Here is a 24,387-nt window from a genome sequence, read left to right as displayed (position 1 = left end):
GGCATACTTGTTTATGTTCTAAACCTGCGGGAAATCAGGCCCCAAACCTTGGTATGTGAAGGGGCACTGATGACTCTGTGGAGGTCACAGGACTGCTCCAGAGGTCGGTACCAGGGTCGGGCCCCAACAATATTACCCCCCTACCCCCTCACCTTCCTGCTGTCCTACTGTGTATCTGTTCTGTGATGGGAACTATAAGGAAGATTGATGGTCAAGACAGGTGTCCTGCCCCTGAGGGGCTCTCTTCTGTCCCTTCTGTCATCTGGGAAGCACTTGTTGAGCATCAACTCTGAGTCAGGACTGCTAAGTCATGGTTCCTGTCCTCAGGCTGCAGACAGTGGAAGGTCCAAGGTGCAGCATCCCCGAGGCTATCAGCTTCTCAGAGGCCTCAGCAGATGAAGTTCAGGAGGTCCTGCTAGGTCTACCTCCCACACACAGCTTCCAGTCTGATCCCTCATACCACTGTGGACCTCACCCCACCTCCTGGTATCATCAGAACACCAAGGAAAACATGGTGCCTGACCCCAGAGGTCCCTGCATGCCAAGATGTGACATTGGCTAATGGAGCTAGAGCTTTCTGGAATCCAGGACAGTGTACCTTTCTTGCCTTTTTCCCAGTGGATCTCCTTCCAACCCTGGCACCCTGTTGTTGTTTTTTTAAGTAGGCTCCATACTGGAAAGGGAGCCCAATTCGGGACTTGAACTCATGACCCTGAGATTAAGACCTGAGCTGAAATCAAGAATTGGACACTTAACTGAGTGAGCCACCCAGGCACTACCACCCCCAGGCCACTTCTGTAGCTACTGTAAACTTCTTTCTTTTTTTTTTAAGTTTATTTATTTATTTTGAGAGAGACAGACAATGTGAGTGGGAAGGGGCAGAGAAAGAGGAAGACAGAGAATCCTAAGCAGGCTCCACATTGTCAGCATGGAGCCTGATGTTGGGCTCAAACTCACAAAACCATGAGATCATGACCTGAGCTGAAACCAAGAGTCAGATGATGCTTAACTGACGAAGACACCCAGGTTCCCTGTAAACTTCTTTCTTTTTTTTTTTTTTTTTTAATTTTTAAATGTTTTTTTTTTTTAATTTATTTTTGAGAGAGAGAGAGACAGTGTGAGCAGGGGAGGGTCAGAGAGAGATGGAGACACAGAATCTGAAGCAGGCTCCAGGCTCTGAGCTAGCTGTCAGCACAGAGCCTGACATGGGGCTCAGACCCACAAACCGTGAGCTCATGACCTGAGCCGAAGTCGGAGGCTTAACTGACTGAGCCACCCAGGTGCCCCATGTAAACTTATTTCTTAAAAGAAAAAAAAATCAATGTATGTGGTCTAAGAACACAAGAACTATATATTTGAAAATGGGGACCATAAAGGAAAATTCCAGCTGTGAGATGTGCTATCAGGACAGCACTTCTTTCCTAGAGTATAAAGGTCTAATTACCTATGTCTGGACCCAGTGCAGTGCTGGCATACAGTATGTGCTCGAAGAATGTATACAGAACAAATGAATGAGTGAATAAGTCTATGAATGGAAATTGAGGGGAGAGGAGAGATGGCGAGTCGGAGTAGACTTTCCCCTAATACCATGTATGCTCATAAATAGTGGTAGGTGTGCAAATAGTGGTAAACACCCCTCAAAACTGCTTGTAATCATGGCTCTGTCTATCATTTATCACAGAGATTCATTCAGTCATTCAACAAATGGATATTGTATGGTGACTCTCTGCCAACTATTATTCTAAGCAGCAGGACTAAACAGTATAAAAAGCAGAATCCCTACCCACAATCCAGTTGGCAAAATGGACAGTGAACAAATAAATAATCAATGTCTGATCATGGTAAGTGCCAGACAGAAACAGTAAATCAGCACAAGAGAAACAGGGTCAGGGGATGTGTGCAAGTATGCAAAGTCCTTGTGGTAGATGCATCCTCAGCAAGGGCAGGTGTGCCTGGAGGCAGACCCAAGGTCACTGGGAGTCAGGTCACGCAGGGTGTTTCTAGGGTGAGGACTTTGGTTCTCAGTAGGGGAGTGATATAACCTGATCCCTCCACTGCTGCTAAGAGAGGATTTGGGGGTGGGGTGATGAGGTGTAAGTGGGAAGCCACATGGGAAATTGTTGCAGGCTCCTCTAGGGTGAGAAGTGGTTGGATTCTGGATACGTTCTGAACATAGCCAGTAGGGTTTTCTGTCAGGCGGTATGTGAGGTGTGAGAGAATGGAAGCGGTGAGGTTGACTCCAGGGGTAGAGCTTAGCAACAGATGCACAGCGCTGCTGTTTTCTGAGATTGGAAGGTAGAGGAAGGGTACATCAGAACCATCAGGAGGCTCGTGATTGGTTATGTGTGTTTAGGGGTGAGGGAGGGTTGAGGGACAGGTGGTGGCGGAGCAGGACTCCAAAGCACTGGTGTCTGGACAAGCTTTGAGCTGGGGCTTCTCCCAGGCAGGGAAGGTGAGTTCTGGAGGGAAGGTGTCTGAACAGAACTGAGTTGTAAAAGAAAGGCTAGTGGTTGCTCAGGTGGAAGAGTGTTCAATACAAAAGGAACAGTGTGTGCAAAGGCCCAGAGGCCTGATACAGGTTATTGGGTGCTTGCTACATGGCAGACACTGCGAAATGCTTTAGGTGCTTCACCCCTCAAATCCTTGTAGTGATCTGGTGAGACTGGGAAAATCATTATCCTCCTTTACAGATGAAGAAACAGATCTGAGAGGTCAAATAATGTGCTTAGAGACACAGCTAGTGAGCATGGGGCAACAGAGCTGTTATGGCATGTGGCTGTGTGCGGAGCCCAGGGAGTCTGAGCTAAAGTAGAGATGTCCTGGAACTGGGAGAGAGCAGTAGGTATTTGGGACTGGCTGGAGTATGTAGTGAGAAGGGACAGAAGGGTGCCAGCACGTAGGCCAGTCACAGGTGGCATTGGTAGGTGACTTGTGTCCACAGTGGGTTATCAATTCCACATGGGATTCACAGAGCTTATTATCCCTAAGCCTATCAGCTAGATACTCAGTATAGCTACCCTTACTGGTTTTCGTAACTATGGTGACAGTGACCAGCATGGGGTGGCTGGAGAACCTTGCAGAGCATATAGGAACTTGGTCACTTAGTTCAGCTGGGCTGGTTGGCCTTCAGAGCTTATTCTCCAATGTTTAGCCCTTTCCCAACCACAGAGCCATTTTAGAGTCACAGCTCAGCTCCAGAAGAAAAGTTTTTTTAAGATTTTATTTTTAAAATAAATACACACAATATGGGGCCGAAACTCACAACCCTGGAATCAAGAGCCATATGCTGTACCGACTGAGCCAGCCCGGAACCCCAAGAGGAGACTCCTTCTCCTTCTTCTCCTTCTCTTCCTTCTTCTCCTTCTCCTTCTCTTCTTTTTCTTTCTTCTCTTTCCCCTCTTCCCCTGTCCTTCCCCTCCCCCTCATCCTCCTCCCCCTCCCCCTTCCTCTCCTCCTTCCCCTCTGTCTCCTCCTTCCTCTCCTTCTCCCTCTCCCTTTCCTCCCTCTCCCTCCTCCGTCTTCTTCCTTCTTCTTCTTCTAGAAAGAGAGAGGCCACAAGTGAGTGAAGGGCAGAGAGAGGGTGAGGGAGAGAGAGAAAGAGGGATTGCAAAACAGGGCACACCTGAAGTGGGGCTCACATTTTACCTAAAGCAGGGCTTATGTTCACCTAAAGCAGGGCTTGAGCTCACCCAAAGCGGGTCTCAAGCTCACCCCAAGCAGGGCTTGAGATCATGAGACTCAAACTTATGAATGGTGAAATCATACCTGAGCTAAAGTCAGATGCTTAGCAACTGAGCCACCCACACACAAAAGAGACTCTTCTTAAAGGTACAAAAGTCAAGGGGCCCTCAGAGTCAGGTAGAGAATAAGGAAAAGGAAGCAGGGAACTTATTCCATACTTTTTTTTTTTAAGTTTACTTATTTATTTAGAGAGAGAGAGAGAATGGGAGATAGAGAGAGGGAGAATCCTAGACTCCATGCTGACAGTGCAGAGCCTGACCATGGGCTTGAACTCATGAAATGTGAGGTCATCACCTGAGCCGAAAACAAGAGTCAGATGCTTAACTGACTGAGCCACCCAGGGGTCTCGCAGTTCTTGATGTATATTGATTTTGTATCCTATAGCCTTGGTAAATTCACTTATTAGTTGTAGTAGCTTTTTTGTGTTTTAAGATTTTATTTTTAAGTAATCACTATACCCAACATGGAGCTCGCATTCACAGCCCCGAGATCAAGAGTCTCATACTCTACCAACTCTACTAGCACCTCACTAGTTGCTTTTTTGGAGATTCCTTATGATTTGCTACATATATGACCATATTATCTATAAATACAGTTTACTGGTTTTCCAATCTGTTTATGTTCTATCTCTTTTTGTTGCCGTATTGCACTAGTGAGGACCTCTCGTATGTGAATGAAATGGTCAGAACACTCTTGCTTTGTTCCCAATCTTAGAAGGAAAAATTCAGTGTTTCTTATTAAGTATATCTATAGATTTTTTTTTTTGCTCCATGCTGTCAGAGCTCAAACTCACAAACCATGAAATCATGACCTGAGCTGAAATCAATAGTGGGACACTTAACTGACTGAGCCACACAGGTGCCGGTGCCCCTAAAGATTTTATTTTTAAGTAATCTCCACAGCCAGTGTAGGGCTTAAACCTATAACCCTGAGATCAAGAATCACATGCTCCATTGACTAAGGCAGTCAGGCAGCCCTGAAGTTTATCCATTTTATCAATCATTCAAAAAAAATCAGCATTTGGGATCATTGACTTTTCTCTATTGTTTTTATTTTATTTATTTTTGCTTTATCTTTATTACATTCCTTCCATCTAATTTTATTCTTCTCTTTCTAGCTTCTTAAGGTAGAAACTTTATTTTGTACCTCTCTTTTCTTGAAACATAAGCATTTAAAGCTACAAATGTGGGCCTGGGTGGCTCAGTTGGTAGTGCATGCACCTCTTGATCTTGGGGTCATGAGTTTGAACCCCATGTTGGGCAGACAGATTACTTTAAAAAACAAAGCTAAAAATGTACTTACTGATTTAACTGAGCTCACAAATTTTTGTGTTTTTATTTTTAGTTAAAAATATTTTCTGGAACGGCGTCTGGGTGGCTTAGTCAGTTGGGTGTCCAACTTTGGCTCAGGTCATGATCTCGCAATTCATGATGAGTTCAAGCCCCATGTCGGGCTCTATGCTGACAGTTTGGAGCCTGGAACCTGCTTCAGATTCTGTGTCTCCCTCTCTCTCTGCCCCTCCCCTGGTCACACTCTGTCTCTCAAAAGTGAATAAACATTAAAAACAAATTTTTAAAAATATTTTCTGGGGTACCTGGTTGGCTCAGCCAGAAGAACATGCAACTCTTGATCTCAGGATTGTAAATTCGAGCCCCACATTGGGTGTAGAGATTACTGAAAAATAAAATAAATAAACCTAAACAAAAGTATTAGTTTTTTAGGGATGCCTGGGTAGCTCAGTCAGTTAAGTGCCTGAATCTTGATTTATGCTCTGGTCATGATCTCGTGGTTAGTGGGTTCCAGCCCCATGTGGGCTATGCACTAATGGTGCAGAACCTGCTTGTGATTCTCTCTCTCTCTCTCTCAAAATAAATAAACGTTAAAGATAAAATAATTTATTTTATTATAAAATAAAAACTTTCAGATTTCTTTTAAAAAAGGGAGTGACTTATTTTGGCTGGCTCATCATTAGAGCATCTGACTCTTTTTAAGTTTATTTTGAGAGAGAGAGAGAGCATGAGCCGGGAAAGAGCAGAGAGAGAGGGAGAGAGAGAATCCCAAGCAGGCCCCACACTGTCAGCACAGAACCTGACCTGGGGTTTGATCCCACAGACTGTGAGATCATAACCTGAGCCAAAATCAACAGTTGGATGCTTAACAGCTTAACTGACTGAGCCACCTAGGCATCCCACACATGTGATTTTTTTAAAAATAGTTTTATTTTATTTATGTATTTTTAAAATCTAAGTCTAAGTTAGTTAACATATAGTATATTAATGATTTCAGGAATAGAGTTTAGTGATTCATCACTTATATATAACACCCAGTGCTCATCCCAACAAGTGTCCTCCCTCATGCCCCTTGCTCGTTTAATTGCCCTACCCAAAACCCCTCCAGCAGCCCGCAGTTTGTCCTCTGTATTTAAAAGTCTCTTATGGTTTATCTCCCACCAAGCATGTGATTCTTGATCTAAGGGCCGTGAGTTCAAATCCCACAATGGGCATGGAGCTTACTTTAAAAAAAAAAAAAGTGGGGGCGGGGGGGCACCTGGCTGGCTCAATCAGTATAGCATGTGACTCTTGGGTCCGGAGTTCATACCTCATGTTGGGCACAGAGCTTACTTTAAAAAAGTTAAGATTATTTTCTAATTTTGCTTATGTTTCTTCTTTCATTTCTGGGTTATCTCCAAGTATTTGGGGACTTTCCAGATATCTTGTTATTAATTTATAATTTAATTCTGTTGTGGTCAAAGAAATATTGATTTTAATCTTTTCAAATGTCTGTTTTTATGGTCCCGTCTATAGTCTATCTTGAATATTCCATGTGTAGTTAAAGGAAAATATGTACCGGAGGACCTGGTTGACTCAGTCAGTAAAGCATGTGACTCCTGATTTTGGGGTTGTGAGTTCAAGCCCCATGTTGGGCCTAGAGCCTGCTTTACAAAAGAACAAAGGAGGTGCCTGGGTGGCTCAGTCGGTTAAGCATCAACTTTGGCTCAGGTCATGATCTCATGGTTTGTGGGTTTGAGCCCCGCATTGGGCTATCTTCTGACAGCTCAGAGCCTGAAGCTTCCTTCGGATTCTGTGTCTCCCCTCTCTCTGTTCCTCCTCTGCTCATACTCTGACTCTCTTTCTCAAAATAAATTAACACTAAAAAATTTTTTTTAAAAGAAAGGAAAAAAATGTGTTTTGTTGTTGAGCACTGTGTTCTGTGTTAATTAAGTCTGTTGGTTGCTGGTATGATTTAAGTCTTTTATATCCCTATTAATTTTCTGTCCTATCAACTACTGAGAGAGGAATGTTGAAATTTCCAATAATAATTGTGGATGTCTATTTCTTTGGTTAATTCTGTCAGTTTTTTTTTAATTCTGTCAGTTTTGCTTCATATTTTTTCTTGTTTTTTCAATTAAAAAATTTTTTAAATTTACATCAAAGTTAGCATATGGTGCAACAATGATTTCAGGAGTAGATTCCTTAATGCCCCTTACCCTCTTAGCCCATCCCCCCTCCCACAACCCCTCCAATAACCCTCTGTTTGTTCTTTGTACTTAAGAGTCACTTATGTTTTTGTCCCCCTCCCTGTTTTTATATTAATTTTGCTTCCCTTCCCTTATGTTCATCTGTTCTGTGTCTTAACGTCCTCATATGAGTGAAGTCATATGATATTTGTCTTTCTCTGACTAATTTCGCTTAGCATAATACCCTCTAGTTCCATCTACATAGTTGTAAATGGTAAGATTTCATTCTTTTTTGATTGTCAAGTATCACTCCATTGTATATGTATACCACATCTTTGTCCATTCATCCATCGATGGACATTTGGACCTTTCCATACTATGGCTATTGTTGATAGTGCTGCTATAAACATTGGGGTGCATGTGCCCCTTCAAAACAACATACCTGTATCCCTTGGATAAATACCTAGTAGTGCAATTGCTGGGTCATAAGGTAGTTCTATTTTTAATTTTTTGAGGAACCTTCATACTGTTTTCCAGACTGGACACACCAGTTTGCATTCCCACCAGCAGTGCAAAAGAGATCCTCTTTCTCTGCATCCTCGCCAACATCTGTTGTTGCCTGAGTTGTTAATGGTAGCCATTCTGACAGATATGAGGTGGTATCTCATTGTGGTTTTGATTTGTATTTCCCTGAAGATGAGTGATTTTGAGCATTTTTTCATATGTCTGGTGGCCATCTGGATGTCTTCTTTGGAGAAATGTCTATTCATGTCTTTTGCCCATTTCTTCACTGGATTTTTTTGTTTTTTGAGTGTTGAGTTTGATAAGTTCTTTATAGATTTTGGATGCTGACCCTTTATCTGATATGTCATTTGCAAATATCTTTTCCCATTCTGTTGGTTGCCTTTTAGTTTTGCTGATTGTTTCCTTTGCTGTGCAGAAGCTTTTTATTTTGATGAAGTCCCAATAGTTCATTTTTGCTTTTGTTTCCCTTGCCTCTGGAGACGTGTTGAGTAAGAAGTTGTTGCAGCCAAGGTCAAAGAGGTTTTTGCCTGCTTTCTCCTCAAGGATTTTGATGGCTTCCTGTCTTACATTTAGGTCTTTCATCCATTTTGAGTTTATTTTTGTGTATGGTGTAAGAAAGTGCTCCAGATTCATTTTTCTGCATGTTGCTGTCCAGTTTTTCCAGCACCATTTGCTGAAGAGACTGTCTTTATTCCATTGGATATTCTTTCCTGCGTTGTCAAAGATTAGTTGGCCATACATTTGTGGGTCCATTTCTGGGTTCTCTATTCTGTTCCAATGATATAAGTGTTTGTTTTTGTGCCATGCTTCACATATTTTGAATCTTAGTAACTGGGTGCATAACAAAGTCAGGATTTTTATGTTTTCTTGGTATGTACCTCTATCTCTGTTAATATCATAGTCTTGCCCTTTACTTTGTCTAATATAAATATAACTGCTCCAGTTTTCCTATGATTAATGTTTCATAATACATCTTTTTCCTTCTTTTTACTTTTATTTTTAAAAAAAAATTTTTTTTTAATGTTTTATTTATTTCTAGGAGAGAGAGAGAGAGGCAGCGTGAGCAGGGGAGGGTCAGAGAGAGAGGGAGTCACAGACTGAAACAGGCTCCAGGCTCTGAGCTGGCAGTCAGCACAGAGCCCTACGCGGGGCTCGATCCCACGAACCGCGAGATCATGACCTAAGTGAAAGTCGGACGCTCAACCGACTAAGCCACCCAGGCTCCCCGTCCTTCTTTTTACTTTTAGCCTGTGTTTTATTATTCAAAGTGTGTTTATCATATAATTGGGCTTTAGTTTTAAAATCCAGTTTTTATTTTATTTTTTAATGTTTATTTATTTTGAGAGAGACAGGCAGAGAGGGAAATAGAAGCCCAAGCAGGCTCTGCACTGGCAGCACAGAGCCCAATGGTGGGGCTTGAACTCACAAAATGTGAGATCATGACCTGAGCTGAAATCAAGAATCAGATGCTTGACCCTGCTGAAGTGCCCCTTAAAATCTAGTTTGAAAATCTCTGCCTTTTTGTCAAAGTAAATGCTTTCTAAAATTGAGCAGTGCCTGTGGTTTGGGAAATTCACACCTGCCTTTTGGTGGCATTCCACAGGGAAAAGGTAAGTGACTGGATCATGCCTTCTTCTTCCAGGTTCTGTGTGCCATAGTTTTCTTTCCTGTACAGTAGTGATGACTGTGCTACTTCACAGCATGGCTAGGAGGATTAGATGAGATGATTCATATAAAGCACACAGTAAGCACTCACATGAAAGCTACTGACAGCTCTAGATCATTAGGTGATAGTAACAGTAGATTATTACTATTATTTCATTTTTTAGAAAATATTTTTATTTATTTCTAGGAGAGAGAGAGAGAGACAGCATGAGCAGGGGAGAGTCAGAGAGAGAGGGAGACACAGATTCTGAAACAGGCTCCAGGCTCTGAGCTGGCAGTCAGCACAGAGACCGACGCAGGGCTCGAACCCACGAACCGTGAGATCATGACCTAAGTGAAAGTCGGACGCTTAACCGACTAAGCCACCCAGGCGCCCCTACTATTATTTCACTAAACATCCTCTTCCCATTTGACTTTGATGAAGTGTTTGTTGACATAAGAAATGAATCCCTCTTTTTAAAAAAATTTTTTTAACATTTACTTATTGTTGAGAGACGAGCATGATCGGGGGAGGAGCAAAGAGAGAGGGAAACACAGAATCCAAAGCAGACTCTAGGCTCTGAGCTGTCAGCAAAGAGCCCAACACAGGGCTCGAACTCACAAACCAGGAGATCATTGCCTGAGCTGAAGTTGGACGTTTAACCAACTGAGCCACTCAGGCACCCCATGAATCCCACTCATATGTATCCTCATTTGCGGAAAACTACTATTGCAGGCCTGCGTATTACAATTTTACAGTTTTTTCTCTTCACTTTTCCACTCATGTGTTTTCCTTTTCTAACCAATCCTGTTTTTTTTTTTTTAAGTTTATTTATTTATTTTGAATGAGAGAGAGAGAGAGGGAAAATGAGTGGAGAAGGGACAGAAAGAAAGGAGACAGAAGATCCAAGGCAGGCTCTGTGCTGACAGCAGAGAGCCCGACATGGGGCTTGAACTCACAAAGCGTGAGATCATGACCCAAGCTGAAGTCAGATGCTTAAGTGACTGAGCCACCCAGACACCCCATAAGCAATCTTTTTTTTTTTAATTTGGGGGCACCTGGGGAACTCAGTTGGTTAAGCATCCAACTTCAGCTCAATTTATGATCTCATGGTTCGTGAGTTTCAGCCCTATGTCCGGCTTTGTGCTGACAGCTCAGAGCCTGGAGCCTGCTTTGGATTCTGTGTCTCCCTCTCTCTCTGCCCCACATGTGCTCTCAAAGATAAACAATAAAAATTTTTTTAATTAAAAAATTAAATTTCATTGAAACCCATCAACTGTACACTTTATTTTGTGCATTTTATTGTACATAAGTTATAACTTAATAAAATTGATTTTAACAACTAAAAAACCTGGGAGGGGGTGCGCCTGGACAGCTCAGTTGGTTGAATGTCCAACTCTTGATTTTGGCTCATGTCCTGATCCCAGGGTCATGGGATTGAGCCTCACATTGGGCTCTGTGCTGAGTGTGGAGTCTGCTTAAGATTCTCTCTCTTTTCCTCTCTCTCTCTTTCTCTCTCTTTCTCAGCCATTTTGCATCTGAAGTGTAAATAGAAAGGGCTTTTTGATTCTGTAGTAACAGGCACATAGTTATGTTATGTTTCTGCTTCAGTTGAAACAGTCTCTTAAAGACAAAGCATGCAGTCTTTTCATGTAATGATCCTTTCCATTATCCTACAGAAAGTATATCCTGTGCTAGAAGACAATTCAAATATAAGCAATATTATACATACATTATTGGACAGTAGAAATCAATGAATGATGCTCATCAATCATAACATCAAACTGTTCTTGCTTGCTTGTGACTTCCCAAACAAGATGCAGAAGACAGATCTGCCCATTCATTTAATCAAGATATGAAAGTAATCACGGCTCTTAAGCAATGGGTTTTTAACCAAGCTCAAAATAACTTTGAACGTCCTCTCCAACTGAGAAACTACAGCTTGAAATAAAGTCCCTAGAATAAATAAGAGTATGAACTGTCAGAACAATAATTATGAAAGAAAAAATAAAAAAGATTGTCTCTCCCCTTCTGCCCCTCTACCCTGCTTTCTAAAAAATAAATAATTTTAAAAAACTCAAAAAGCAAAAAAAAAAAAACTCAAAAAGCAAAACTGGGAAAATTCTGTCACTTACATTAGTGTATATAATATATAAGCTAAAGACTAATGATAAACCCAACATCCATGTGCCCACTTACCAGCTTAAAAAATTGTACAAGATCAACAATCTCTTTGAAGCCCCTGTCTGCATCACTGTGTCAATCTTCTGTTACTTTTCTTCATAAGCCTTGCTATACATGTATCCCTATGCAATAGTCTTAGCTGCCTTTGAACTTTAAATAGAATCATGCTGAATGTATGCTTCTGTGACTTGCTGTTTGTGCTCAGTTTTAGTATTTTTCTATGCTTACACATGGAGTGGTTATTGACTTTTACTGCTGTATATTATTACCATTCTGCTGCATGCATATAGGCTGTTTGCGGTTTGGGGACTTTTCCAAACAATGCTGCTGTGAATATTCTTGTTCATGTATTTCTTTTATTAATTTTTAAAATACTTATTTACTTTTGAGAGAGAGTGTGAACATATGGGGGAGGGACGGGGGAGAGGGAAACAGAGGATCTGAGGCCGGCTCTGCACTGACAGCAGAGAGCCTGATGAGAGCCTTGAACTCATAAACCACGAGATGTCCTGAGCTATCAGACACTTAACCGGCTGAGCCACCCAGGTGCCCCATTTGTTCATGTACTTCTAAGGTAACATGCTAGGATGAAATGGCTGGTTGTGAGGTGCATGTTCAACTAGTTAATGCCAACTGTTTCCAAAGTGGCTTAGTCCTTCCTTCTGCACGTCCTTACTGACATCTAAATCTGACATCTACAGACAGGTTTTCACATTCCAACATTTTTGCCCACCTGAGTCTTTATAATAACAGTCAACACTTGATGTTCATGTAAACTGTGCCAGGCTCTGTCTTGATCGCCGTGTGAATGATCTCATTTCATCCTCACAAAAACCCTATCGAATAAGGATGTGTGGTCAGTTATGTCCACTCCCCTGCCCACTTCCCTTCTGTCTGGACCTGGTGGCCTTTCTCCATGGCCACTTCATCTCTTCCTTCTCCCAACTTGGGCTGGCCTGGGTCCCAGCAGAGCCTGGGACCTCAAACCCTGCCTCAAACCCCTTTTTCTCCTCAGGCTGTTACTCCCTGTCAGTCCGTCTCAGCCGCCCTGCATCCTGGGACCGGATCAGACACTACAGGATTCAGTGCCTTGACAATGGCTGGCTGTACATCTCACCACGCCTCACCTTCCCCTCACTCCAGGCCTTGGTGGATCATTACTCTGGTATGGCCTTTCCCTTTATCCATTAGACCGGCATGTGGGGTTTTGGGGGCAGACAGTTGTGCCTTTGCACACTTCGCTTGCTGGAGAATATCCAGACAGGCAGAAGAGGGGCCTTCCCATCTTCATGCCAGTTCCTGTGCCAAGAACTTAGTCTGGGGACTCTACCTCACCCCATGCCCTGACAGAGCCACATGGACGTCCCATGTGAACGTGGATCAATACCTCACTTACCACTGTGGTTCAAGACCCCAATGTCGGGCACAGTTCTCTCCACAGGAATGAGGCCCAGAGCTGTTGCTGTTGTGCATTTCAGTAGATTCTTAGCATTTCCTGCTACCTGTCCTGTTATAGGGACTGGAGGATGTAGCCACTAGGGCAGTGACAAAGGGGCAGAAAGACCATTCCTGGGGAAACCAGTCAGGGTGGGTCCATGTAGTAGCTACTGACAGAACAAGAAGAGATTCTCTAGCTTTCTTCCCAAAGTACTTTCCTAGCCAGAAACTGGCACTCTAAGAGGTCCATCAACATACCCAAAACCAGTCTTCCAAAACCTAGCCCAGAATAACCTGACTGCATCTCAGCCCCCAAATCAACAGCTTGAGGCTTATGCTGTCACTCTTTTTAATGTAATCTGTGTACCCAATGAACTCACAACCCTGAGATCAAGTCACATGCTCTCTACTGAGGCAGCCAGGTGCCCCCCTATCATTTTTTTTGACTATGCCCCCACTTGCCAAATGGGGAAAGTGGTCAGGGTGAGGGTGGGGGTTGTTAGGGAGGAGAACTAGGGCTGGAGTCAGCCATGTCAAAGGTCTATGTTTCTTCCTCAGAGTTGGCGGATGACATCTGCTGCCTCCTTAAGGAGCCCTGTGCTCTGCAGAGGGCTGGCCCAGTCCTCAGCAATCCTATACCCCCACCTGTGATTGTGCAGAGGACACCACTCAATTGGAAAGAGTTGGACAGGTAAGAGGACCTTGCAACATGAAGGCAGAACAAAGGAGACAGAAGGACCCACCCCTGGGAACTCACAACCTCAAATGAGCTGGTCACCTTCAGGGACACCTGGGAGCCAGTGAGTACTAACCTCATAGAGACCAGGCCAGGCTCACCAGGACTGTAGGGGGACTGGTGGGAAGGAGAAAGAGGGAGTGGATATAAGGCATGACCACACACCAAAGATGGCCAGGGTGGAAGGTCAGACAAGATGGAGTACAACAGAAAGCACCAGTCCTGAATGAAGTCAAGCTGGGGTTTATGTGACAGAGAACAGGGAGCCACTGGGAGTTTTTAAGTGGTGAGAACTTGGAACTGTGTGGTGAGCACAGGGAAGACAAAGCTCCTTGACCCAACTCTCTTCCCCTCTCCACAGCTCCCTCCTGTTCTCTGAAGCACCTGGCGCAGGAGAGGCCCCTCTCCTCAGTGAGGGACTCCGGGAGGCCCTCAGCTCCTATATCAGCCTGACTGATGACAGCTCCTTGGATGATGCCAGGGCCCAAAGCAGAGACCAAAAGGGAATCCAAGGCTGCAGCACCTAGACTCCCAGCTCAGCTCAGTCTGAGAATTCGAGGCAAATCCAGGGTCCCACCTATGTCCTCTGCTCCTTCCTCTCTCAGCCCTAATAAGTTACTTAACCTTCTCCCAGTGCCATAAACTCACCTGCAACCTCTAGTTCAAATACAGACCAGCTGAGAATAGGAACAGGGCTCCAAGAGACTAAACCTCTGGAGTTTGACCCAGTTAGTACCTGAGTTTGGGGTTTCCAGTACCATCTTCCACCCCTGCTTGTTGAGTGAGTCCCCTTCTATACCTCCCCAGCCCCACTCACAAGGTAGAAACCACCACTAGCATCAAGAAGAAAAATCATTTAAGGAGAATTTACATGTCTCAGAATTCTATACCTCAGAAGGTAGGACTGTGGCCTAGACGGGACAGGAAAGCAGAAGGGATGGATGTCTTACCCCAGCAACAGAATACAAGATGTCCAGCCTCCATCTGGCCCCCAGAACAAAAAGGACCTCTGACAGTCCAGGTTCTCAAACAGCCCCATCAAGCCTCTTCTCTAGATAGTCCTAGCTCTGAGTTCTCTTTCGTTTTGTGGCTTATCATTTGAACCTGCCTAAGCTTTCCTGGCTACAATGGCCTTGCCATCTTGTGGCCAAATTCAAAATGGCACCTTCTGGGCCTAGCACACTGTAGTGAGGTCAGTCATGTCTCTCAGTTGGGGGCAGGGGCATCAGAAGTCAGTAAGCCACAAAGCCAAGGCCACAGCCTACACCAACTCTAGCCCCTAACTTCCCTGCTGCCCAGTAAAGGAAAGGAGGCCTGGCTGGAGCTCCTATAGGAGCAGGGAGAAGAGGAAGGGGGATTAGGATGGAGGGCAGGGTTTGGAGGCTAGATAGGAGGTGGGAAAGGCTTTAACAGGTATCATCAACAGATTCTCAATTAAAGATTTGATTTATTCAAGTATCTGAAAACATTCTACACTGGAAATTATTAGATGGTGCTTGTACTGTGCTATGGACCACGCACATACTGCCACACTGTTTTCAGAAGACTTGAAATGCCACTGATAGTTTAAAAACTGTACACGTGATGGAGACGTGAGGAAGACAATTTAATGTTTCATCCGGATCCAGAGGTGAATCAAATTGAACAACAGCTCCAATCAGCAAACAGGTGTTTCATGATGATATCCAAGAAGAAATGGTTGGTGATGGACAATTCAGAAATGCTTCCCCAAAAGGTGGATGGTTCCTTAAAAAGTTTCAGATCACAACCCTTGCAGAAAACACTGATGTCCAACACGCTGATTCTCGGTCCAGGAAACATGGGTCTTTCAGGTTCCACATGGCTGGGGTGCCCCTACAATCATGTTTCTGTGCTGTAACTAGGAGGGTCCTTTGGACCGGACAGAGAGTGGGTGGGGTCTGTACACCATCAGTCATAGTGGATGGCAGTGTAAAAAATGATCCAAATGACCTACAGAGGAGAAAAGCAATGTTTAAGTCACCTGGGTCCATATGGACCGCTATTCTACAACCAAATGGCAAAGAATGTGTCGTGCATGGCAGGCTTCCCAGGGGCTATCCAATGCAATATGCCTGAAAACCCAAATAATCTCACTGAAATCAAGCTGTCTCTAACAGAGCCCCAGACAACCCACCAGTGCTCCCAAAGGGACCGTGGATAAGCTTCTCTCTCAACTAAATAGCAACTGGAACACCAGAAGTGGAGTCACAGATGTGGAAATGATACAGGTAAAGCAGACTATACTGCTAGGGTTAGGATCAGCAACAAATGTGAAAAACAAACCACCATCATACCCTGTCAGCTTCACAGCAAATAAACAGAGGGTCTTAAAACTAGCTGTTCATTGCAATCTCCTGTGACCTTTATTATACATATATGCCCAGGCGCCCCCGGAGATTTTGATTTTGACCAAAGTCTATGATTTAAGAAATTAACTTTTATGATATAATTCATATTTCATAAAGTTCACCTTTAAAAGTATATAATACAAAAATAAAGTATACAATACAGAGACTTTTAGTATATTCAGAGTTGTGCAAAAGTCACCACTAACTGATTCTGGAACCCTTTCATCACTCTCAAAAGAAAACCTGTTTCCATTATCAGTTACTTCCCATTTCCCTGCACCCCCTTCCTCCCCAACTGACAACCACTAATCTACTTTTCATCTGTGTGGATTTGCCCATTCTGGACATTTTACATAAATGGAATCACATAACATGTTTTATGTCTGGCTTCTTAAACTCAGCCTAATGTTTTCAAAATTAATGAAAGTTGTAGCACCTACCAGTATTTTATTCCTCTTTATGGTCTAATACTATATAAACATACAAGATTTTATTTATCCGTTGACCAGGTGATGGTTGTTTGCACTTTTCAGCTATTATGAACAATGCCATAAGTATATTTTTAAATGTTTCCCAGTTCCTAATATGCAACCAGAGTTGAGAATCAGATGTAAAAACTGATGATCGGCCCTGGGGGTGCATACCACAAGACACATTATACCACACTTCATCTTTTTGGACAACATGACTCACTAAAGGACATGTCCTCCAATCCCTGGAGCCTTCTGAAAAATGGTGCCCCAATCAATCACTCAGCATAATCAAATCAGTGCACTTCCCTTGAGAAACAACAGGATGTGCTCTGTATCTATCAGCTACACATACCATGAACAAGGCAAAAGATGTCATAAACCCTTCTTTCGTGAGCTCCCATGTGCCACCATATTCTTCCTCATCTATCTGTAGATAGTTGCTGAAGTAAAGGTACAGGACTCCTGCATTGATCAGGCAGAATCTAGAGGGAGGACAAGCACCAAACACAAACGGTGAGCTCAAAAGACAAATTCCTTCCTACTGCCACAGTCCAGCCTTACCAGGACAGTCACTGTTGCACAGTTACCTATTTGTAGCACGGAGGCAAGTGAAATAATACATGAAAACACCTAGGCCCTTAATGGAGCTGCCTAGTGGTTGAGCTAGAGATGTAAAGAAAGCAATTTTTTTTTAGTTGCCCAGCAAAAAATCTTTAAAAAATTTAAACGTACATAAAAGTTTTCCAAGCCCTCTCACAGTGAGAATGGTAGCTGAACCAATCCAAATACAACTAGTACCTGACATGGGTCTCCAAGTAGCTAGCTCCAGCTGGGGTGGGGGTGGCCATGGGACAAACTGGCTGCTGCTTCATGGCCTAGTGGAGCAAGTATGCATACTAAAGCAGCTCCCACATTCCCAGTGGGAAACAATGATGCAGAGGTGAAATTGACAGTTCCTGCCCTCCCTCAGCTCACTATCTACTTAGGGGCCCAAAACAGCAGTAAGCATGGAACTGAAATGAAAGGTTTGTGAGCACTTCCAGGAAGATCTTTAACCCCCATATTTATTATTTAACCAACTGAGCCACCCAGGCACCCTTCATATTTTATTATTTAATAAAGCATTTAGAATGCAGTAAGGTATAACATATCACCCTGCTCTACTGATCTCTTGGTACAAACATCATGTAAAAGTAATTTTTATAAAATGTGCTCCAGGAACACTGCTCCTGAAGGCTGCAGGGGAAAAATGCGGAGCACTGGTCCCTCCTAATGGATGAAGTATAAGCTAGTGTGAGGCAGAGCTGTGAGATGATGCTGAGGAGTGTCAATCAATATAAGGGGTAGGGGGCAGATCCTGAGGCTATTTGCACAAGGCGGGGCTGAGGTAAGGTACACATACATCAGAAGTCTATTTTGGTTTTGTTTTTTTTAACATTTTATTTTTAAGTAATCTCATACCCAACCTCCGGCTTGAAACCACAACCCTGAGATCAAGAGTCTCATGCTCTACTGGCTGAGCCAGCCAGGTACCCCAGAAGTCTAGTTTGTGAGTAGTTATAGTACGGGCTTTCTCCTAAGTGGGAGGAACAGGAACTGGGAAAGTGGTTTAGACTCGTACCGTGTTTTAGGACCTGAGCACAAAAAAAATTTAAGGATAGGGACTAGGAAATGGCTGAATGAGAAGGCAAGAGACCCAAAGGCTGCAAGCCTAAAGGTCTGGGAGTATAATATAATGGCTCCAGTAACAGAAGCAGGGAGTCAGGAAGAACAGAAGGTTTTTCTTGGATTTCACACAAAATACAGTCCTTGGCTTAGCCATGTTGTGGCCACATCCTTGTCTTCTGTCAGAAATCTTGGGACCCAGCCAATCTGGCTGCCTGCCTCCCTCTGTCAGGAGTTTCATTTTGGACAGGCTGTTAGTGGTTCCAACAAAGATTACTAATAGGACTCAGAGACGTCACTGTGAGACTCAGCTTAATAAACTAGGTCTGGAGAATGACTAGACTCACTGAGAGTCTCCGGCTGTAAAAGTGGTTGCTTAGTGAGATGAGACAGGGAAATAGAAGAGGAGATAGGGATAACAGGAAAGCACTAGCTTGGGCCCTGTCTTCCAAGAGTCACACACTAAGTTACAAGTGAAGTCACAGAAACAAAGGCATTTAAATGTCTGGTAGTCAAGGGGTAGGGGTCAGGAAAGGACTGGAGGGGCTCAAACTGAGCTCCAAGGATGGGCATAAATCCTATATTGTAAACGAGGGATGGAACTACACTGTAGATGTGTAGACAAAGAAATGAATCTGCTGGATTGGGGGTGGAGGGAAAACATTAAAAAGATGACATTCCAATGCATTTTTAAAGCTCTATCCTAGGGGCGCCTGGGTGGCTCAGTCGGTTGAGTGTCCACCTTCGGCTCAGGTCATGATAATCAGTCTGTGAGTTTGAGCCCTGCATCAGGCTCTGTGTGGACAGCTTACAGCCTAGAGCCTGCTTCAGATTCTGTGTCCCCCTCTCTCTTTGTCCCTCCCCCCCTCATGCTCTGTCTCTCAAAAATGAATAAACATTAAAAATAAATAAAACTCTATCCTAAAAATTCTCATCAGAATTTTAACGAAAGAATGAATCTCTAAGAAATACTCTTGACTTGAGGGCTGGGAGACTGGACAACAACAGTTGTAACATATGACCCTGCTTTCAAGGATTGGTGGGAATTAATTTCAGTTTTTAAAAAAATTTAACAAGCATTCACTGAGCACGTATTAATCATGATGCCAGGCTCTATAAGAGACAGAAAGTCAGGAAGGGATAGATAGTGCTCCTCTCAGATGATGCAAAACCTCAGCAGACAGCAGAATGTTCACTCAGTTCTCAGGCAAATTACAACGAGAACAGAGGAAATGATTACCTTAATGTGCCCTAACTGGTGGCTACCCCAGAAATGGAGAGAAGCCAAGGTGGGGTCCAGACAGAGGGCAGTTAAGGCTGGAAGTGAGGAGGAGAGGGTCACCAGAATGGAGCACTAGAGCAGTCCCGCCCTAAGCCCTGGCAACCGGGTCAGACAGATGGAGGAGAGGGAATGTGTGTAGAAAAATCAATGTCCTTGGGCCCTTTCCAAGAGCAAGGAAAAAGGTGCCAACCATGGGGGGGGGGGGAGGGGGGGAGGGATTCATTTAGAGTGACAGAAACTAGCTCTGGCAGGACAGCATGGGACCAAACCCCAGGAAACAGGCAGAGCTGAGAAAGCGGCACTATGGGTGAGCCACTCCAAGGTGAATTCACTCCCAAACACCTCCGTTCCTGTTTATTCAATAGCCATTTTTAGCACTCTTTGTAAAGCTAATCATAAGATTGCAGTGAACCATTTATGGAGTACATATGATGTACTAAGCAGTACATTTAGGAATTTACTTGCATTATCTCATTTAGTTTACACATCATTCTTATGACGAAGAGACTTTTATTGCCCTCTCTTCAGGATGAAGAGAATGGAGTCTGAGAGGTAAGCCCAAAATTATGTAGCTTGAAAGTAGTAGAGCTGGAACTTGAATACAGAACTTTCTACAGTTAAAAGAAAAAAGAGACTTCTGAGCAGCTTAACTCATCTGCCACAGTGAAAAGGATACCAAACTAACTCTGGTCTTTGTTATACTCCCAAATTGGGTAACTTCAGAGAAATCTCTTAGGAATCCTGCAAAACTAGATAGGGGCAAGGAGTCTGAACCACTGTTACCATCTCCTAGAAAAGTGGCCTTGGGAAGATGAGAGACTTCCTCTTGCCTTTACATTGCCTTCCCCTTCTCTGGCCTTTCATCTTCACTGCCTTTTCTTTCACAGAAAGCTCCAACGGGATGACCAACATGTACTATACACCTCTTCTCATCTGGGAAGATCTCTATCAACCCCAGGTCCTGTGTCTCCTCACCCTCACTCAGTACTTATCATGTGTCCACTTCAGCAAAGTTAGGCAAAGCATAACATAAACTCTCACTCCTTTCGTTGGACAAATGCTTTGCTCAGTATCATGAATTAAAAACCTTCTTAGAAGAGGAGAAAGAGAACGTACATTCCTTTTGGGTCGTTCTGAAAAAACAAGGAACTCAATGAGTTTGAGATCTATCTCCTCCTTTTCACCTAGGATGAGGCAATAAGAGATGTGATCACCTCTAAAACAACCAGTGCGATTTTCCATGGGTAAGGATCACAGTTTCTACCTCCTGTGTGAAAAAAGAAAAGCTCACAGGCCTGCCCATCCATTTCCTACTGTAGCTTACCCACAATTCCAAAAATCCTTTTAATTTAAGCTGGTAGTCATGTGTACTCATCACTTTCAGTGGCTTGTTAACAAGCTGAGCCAAGACCATGGGCAGTGTCAACTGTGCTGCCACGGGACCACAGTAAAAGGTGGAGGGCCCAACCTCCTCCTTTTTTACTACCTTTGAAAAGTAAGGATCCGAGGGGCACCTGGGCGGCTCAGGTGGTTAAGCGTCCAACCTTGGCTCAAGTAATGATCTTGCTGCTTCTGAGTTCAAGCCCTGTGTCGGGTTCTGTGCTGACAGCTGGCGGCTCAGAGCCTGCTTCAGATTCTGTCTCCATCTCTCTGTCCCTCTCCTGCTCCTGTTCCCCCTCCCTCCCCCCAGCTCAAATAAAACATTATTAAAAAAAAACAAAACAAAACAAAACTTAAAAAGGATCTGAAATAACTTCTGCCAAAGCCAAGATCCAGGACACCCAGCACAGTGTCAGGAACAAGGGAGTGGTCATCAAGTACATAAGTTCCTCTACCTTCCAAATTTCCATAGGTACAAAGGTCATGCCAGAACTAGACGCCTGCCACCAGCAGGCAATGCAGTAGCCTCTTGTGTGTGATCACTTTGAACCCATGAATAAATGGACTGGTCAAGCCTTCAGAAAGGTAACACATCTAAGTTAAGATGCTCCCAGGCCTACTGAACTGAGGAGTGCTGCAGTAGACCTAAGAGTGACATCATGGGGCCAATTTTTTGTTTTGTCACCTCACACATACTGTCATTAAAAAACAAAAACACGCTTCCAAAGCAGCAATGGCCTTTTCACTAAAAAAGAAACAAATCTCTATTTGAAAAGAAACGATGTCATGAAGGGGCGCCTGGGTGGCTCAGTCAGTCATGCATCTGACTCTTGATTTCGGGTCAGGTCATTATCTCATGGTTCGTGGGTTCAAGCCCCATGTCAGGCTCTGCGCCCACAGCACCCCTCTATGCTCTTTCCAACTTGCATTTTCTCTCTCTCTCAAAATAAACAAACAAGAAAAAAAGTTACAATGAAAATGCAAGATCCCCAAGACTTACCCTGCTATTCCCAAGAAACCTCGCAAAGGTAACACTCCCCAAATCACACCTAGGACCACAGCGATGATCTGTCGGAACCAGTAGATCACATCTAAAAATTCATCCTGTAGAAAACAGAATGCATGTATTATGTGTTCTCAGTGGGTGCCACATGAGAGCCTTCTGTAAGAGGCGAGAAATAAAGCAAGCTGCTAAACACATCTTCCAGAGAAATTTCTCCAAGAGCAATGGTATGTAGTTTTCTGATCTTCACCTCTTCTTATACTAAAACATGGTTTAAAAAAAAAATACATTTAGTTATCTTAAGTGATGACTTCCAGGGCCTGTGTGGTAAAAAAAAATTTAGAAAAATTACTTTTTTTTAGAACCTTAGAAAAAAATGAAACGGCTTGTGATGAAATGGCTGTGGTAACTGTGCCACTGGCCACAGAAAACTCTTATCTGACCCTCGGAGGAGAGACCTAGACAGACTATCCACAGGCAGAACTGCTGTTAATCGACTCAGCACCATCTTCCTGCACACTGAATTCTGAGTAACTCACAAAAAAGGGTTAGAAACAAAGTGCTGAAGGCAGGTGCCAGCAGATCTCATTTTCATACAAGGCTGTGGAAGACTCAGGTTTCTGACCTGCCCCAGATTGCAGAAACCACAGTCTTTGTACAAGGAAAGAAAGAAATGACACAGCAGATCAGAAACGTTTTACAAGAGCTGGGCAGGGCTGGGGGCAGGACAAGGGCACCTTCAGGAAGTGCCTCCCATCCCCCCTTACAGGAACTCCAGGAAAACAGAAACTCCAGGAAGGAAAACCCGCTTCATCAGTCCAGAAAAATAAGGGTAAGACTGCAAACACAACATTGTTTTCAGGCCAACTGAAATCAAGCTGTTTCTGACGGTCCCTTCCCGATCAAGAAGCAGAGTTGGGGAGTGCCTACACTCAGATCTTCTGAAAGCGTGTGACCAGTGAAAACATCCTGAAGCCCCAACCATTCCTCACACACATGGGGCAGCTTCTCTCTCTCTCTCTCTCTCTCTCACACACACACACACACACACACTCACCTCTAAGAGGTGGTCTCAGTCTCCTCTCTCACAATTACGAAGGCATTCGGGTTTTCTCGTTCAACAGAAAAGCAATGGCCGTGAGCCTCATTACATGCTAAACGCTTTGATGCCCCACGGTACCCGCTTCAGAGCTGTTGAGCCTTGAGTGAGATAATGCACGGAGAGCACCCGGCAGAAAGTATGCAGTGGAGGGCTGCTACCGTTACTGCTCGTGCTAACGACCACATTAAGTAGTTAATTCGGAGAAGACAAGTCACTGACTAAAGATCCTACCGGTAGTAAAAGGCGGAGACTGAATTCAGCTCACTCTCGCCATTCAGGCACACGCCCGGCCCGCGGGTGGCAACTCCTCTGCCCTCTAGTCGCTGCTTCCCGCGTGACTTAGGTGGCTTCACCCTTAAACCACTCCGCGGAGAGCCCCGAGCCCGGCTGTCAGGCCCTGGGCCGCCAAGTTCGCCCGACACCTTTGGGCCACCCGTTCCCCCCTCCGCAACACCCCACACACTCTGCCGCGCCAGACCGGGGACCTGAGCAGGTTCGGGCCTGTCCATTCGGCCCCAAGTGCCAGCCGGCTCCTCGAACCTACGCCCTCGCCAGGGCCCACCGCACCTTGTCATCCCAGGCCGCGTCGCTCCGCAGCACCTTGCTCCAAACAGAGACTTTGAGGGCCCCGTTGGCCAGCTGCGGCTGAGGCGGTTCCTCCTTTCGCCGCCCGCCGCTCATCCTCCCGTCGCGCCGCCCGGGCCGGGCCTGGGGCGCGCGGGCCAGGCCAAAAGGAGTCGGGGTCTGGAATCGCGGGTCACGGCGCGCAGGGCGGCAGTGGCAGCGACAGAATCAGCGATCGGGTTCGGTGGCGCGCTGCTGCCGTCTTCACTTGCCCAGGACGCCGGCTCTCCTCGCTCGCTCAGCCGAGACCTGGCGCCGCGGTGGGGGAGAAGCAACGCAGCGCCGCCAGTCCACCCGCCGACGAACACACGTATCCAATCGGCGGCGGCGCAGCCGTCTGACGAAAAAGAGCAGGCGTCGCCTCGGCGCAAGCGCTCTACGCGAGACGGAAGTGACGGCCGGCTTCCGCTAGGCGCACGGTAGGGTGAGAGGGAAGGGACAATCTAGGTGGGGATGGTGACGCGAGCGCGAGGAGGCGCTGTGGAGGCTGAGGGACGGCGTTTGAGCAGAGAGGCGAGGTTAGACTCGGGGCGTCGCCCAGCCCTTCCCTAGTGAAGCGGGACAGAACGTGGCCCTGTTTTTCTAGAGGCATCCCTTTGGGTCCCAAACAGGCTGCCCAGAATGTAAGCTTTTCTGTATTAATATAGTGTCTCATCGTGGCCCAGCACCCTCTTTTGGCAGCTGTGAGCCCTGAGAGGGATTTTCTAAGGCTAAGTGGCAAGTTGGAACCCACTGAGGACTCCTGGGGCGGGGAGCGGCTTGGT

General features: G+C 44.8%; 2 protein-coding genes across 3 annotated transcripts in view; one reads left to right on the top strand and one right to left on the bottom strand.

Annotated features, from left to right (window-relative positions):
- The window catches only part of SLA2 (Src like adaptor 2), a 29,242-nt gene extending 14,159 nt beyond the window's left edge, over positions 1–15,083 (top strand). Inside the window, exons 6-8 of the mRNA XM_039227129.1 lie at positions 12,568–12,717; positions 13,548–13,680; positions 14,087–15,083. Coding sequence (XP_039083060.1) covers positions 12,568–12,717; positions 13,548–13,680; positions 14,087–14,252 — 449 coding nt within the window. The 3' untranslated portion in view covers positions 14,253–15,083. The remainder of the gene's footprint in view (positions 1–12,567; positions 12,718–13,547; positions 13,681–14,086) is intronic.
- Positions 15,084–15,310: 227 nt separating this feature from the next.
- LOC120228603 (respirasome Complex Assembly Factor 1) lies at positions 15,311–23,940 on the bottom strand. 2 transcript variants are annotated; one of them, XM_039227136.1, is made up of 4 exons: positions 23,567–23,938; positions 21,895–21,998; positions 16,920–17,049; positions 15,572–15,696 (listed from the first exon to the last, which is right to left on the bottom strand). In XM_039227136.1, exons 1-4 carry the CDS (start codon positions 23,678–23,680, stop codon positions 15,655–15,657), a joined length of 390 nt encoding a protein of 129 aa, XP_039083067.1. In that variant the 5' UTR covers positions 23,681–23,938; the 3' UTR covers positions 15,572–15,654. The 2 variants fall into 2 exon arrangements, with proteins under 2 accessions (XP_039083066.1, XP_039083067.1); XM_039227135.1 differs by lacking the exon at positions 16,920–17,049 and having other exon boundaries at positions 15,311–15,696; positions 23,567–23,940.
- Positions 23,941–24,387: the final 447 nt, after the last annotated feature.

The sequence above is a fragment of the Hyaena hyaena genome, unplaced genomic scaffold (assembly GCF_003009895.1).
Source record: "Hyaena hyaena isolate Hyena2069 unplaced genomic scaffold, ASM300989v1 scaffold_25, whole genome shotgun sequence".
In the NCBI taxonomy this organism is placed as follows: domain Eukaryota; kingdom Metazoa; phylum Chordata; class Mammalia; order Carnivora; family Hyaenidae; genus Hyaena; species Hyaena hyaena.
The sequence above is the reverse complement of the archived record's forward strand: the minus strand, read 5'-3'. Positions and strand labels throughout refer to the sequence as shown.

Coding starts and splice junctions, on each gene's coding strand:
- LOC120228603 (XM_039227135.1), bottom strand. CDS start 23,680: ATGAGCGGCGGGCGGCGAAAGGAGGAACCGCCTCAGCCGCAGCTGGCC. Junction 21,999..23,566: donor ACGCGGCCTGGGATGACAAG/GTGCGGTGGGCC, acceptor TGTTTTCTACAG/GATGAATTTTTAGATGTGAT. Junction 15,697..21,894: donor GGTTTCTTGGGAATAGCAGG/GTAAGTCTTGGG, acceptor TCTCCTCTGTAG/GTCATTTGGATCATTTTTTA.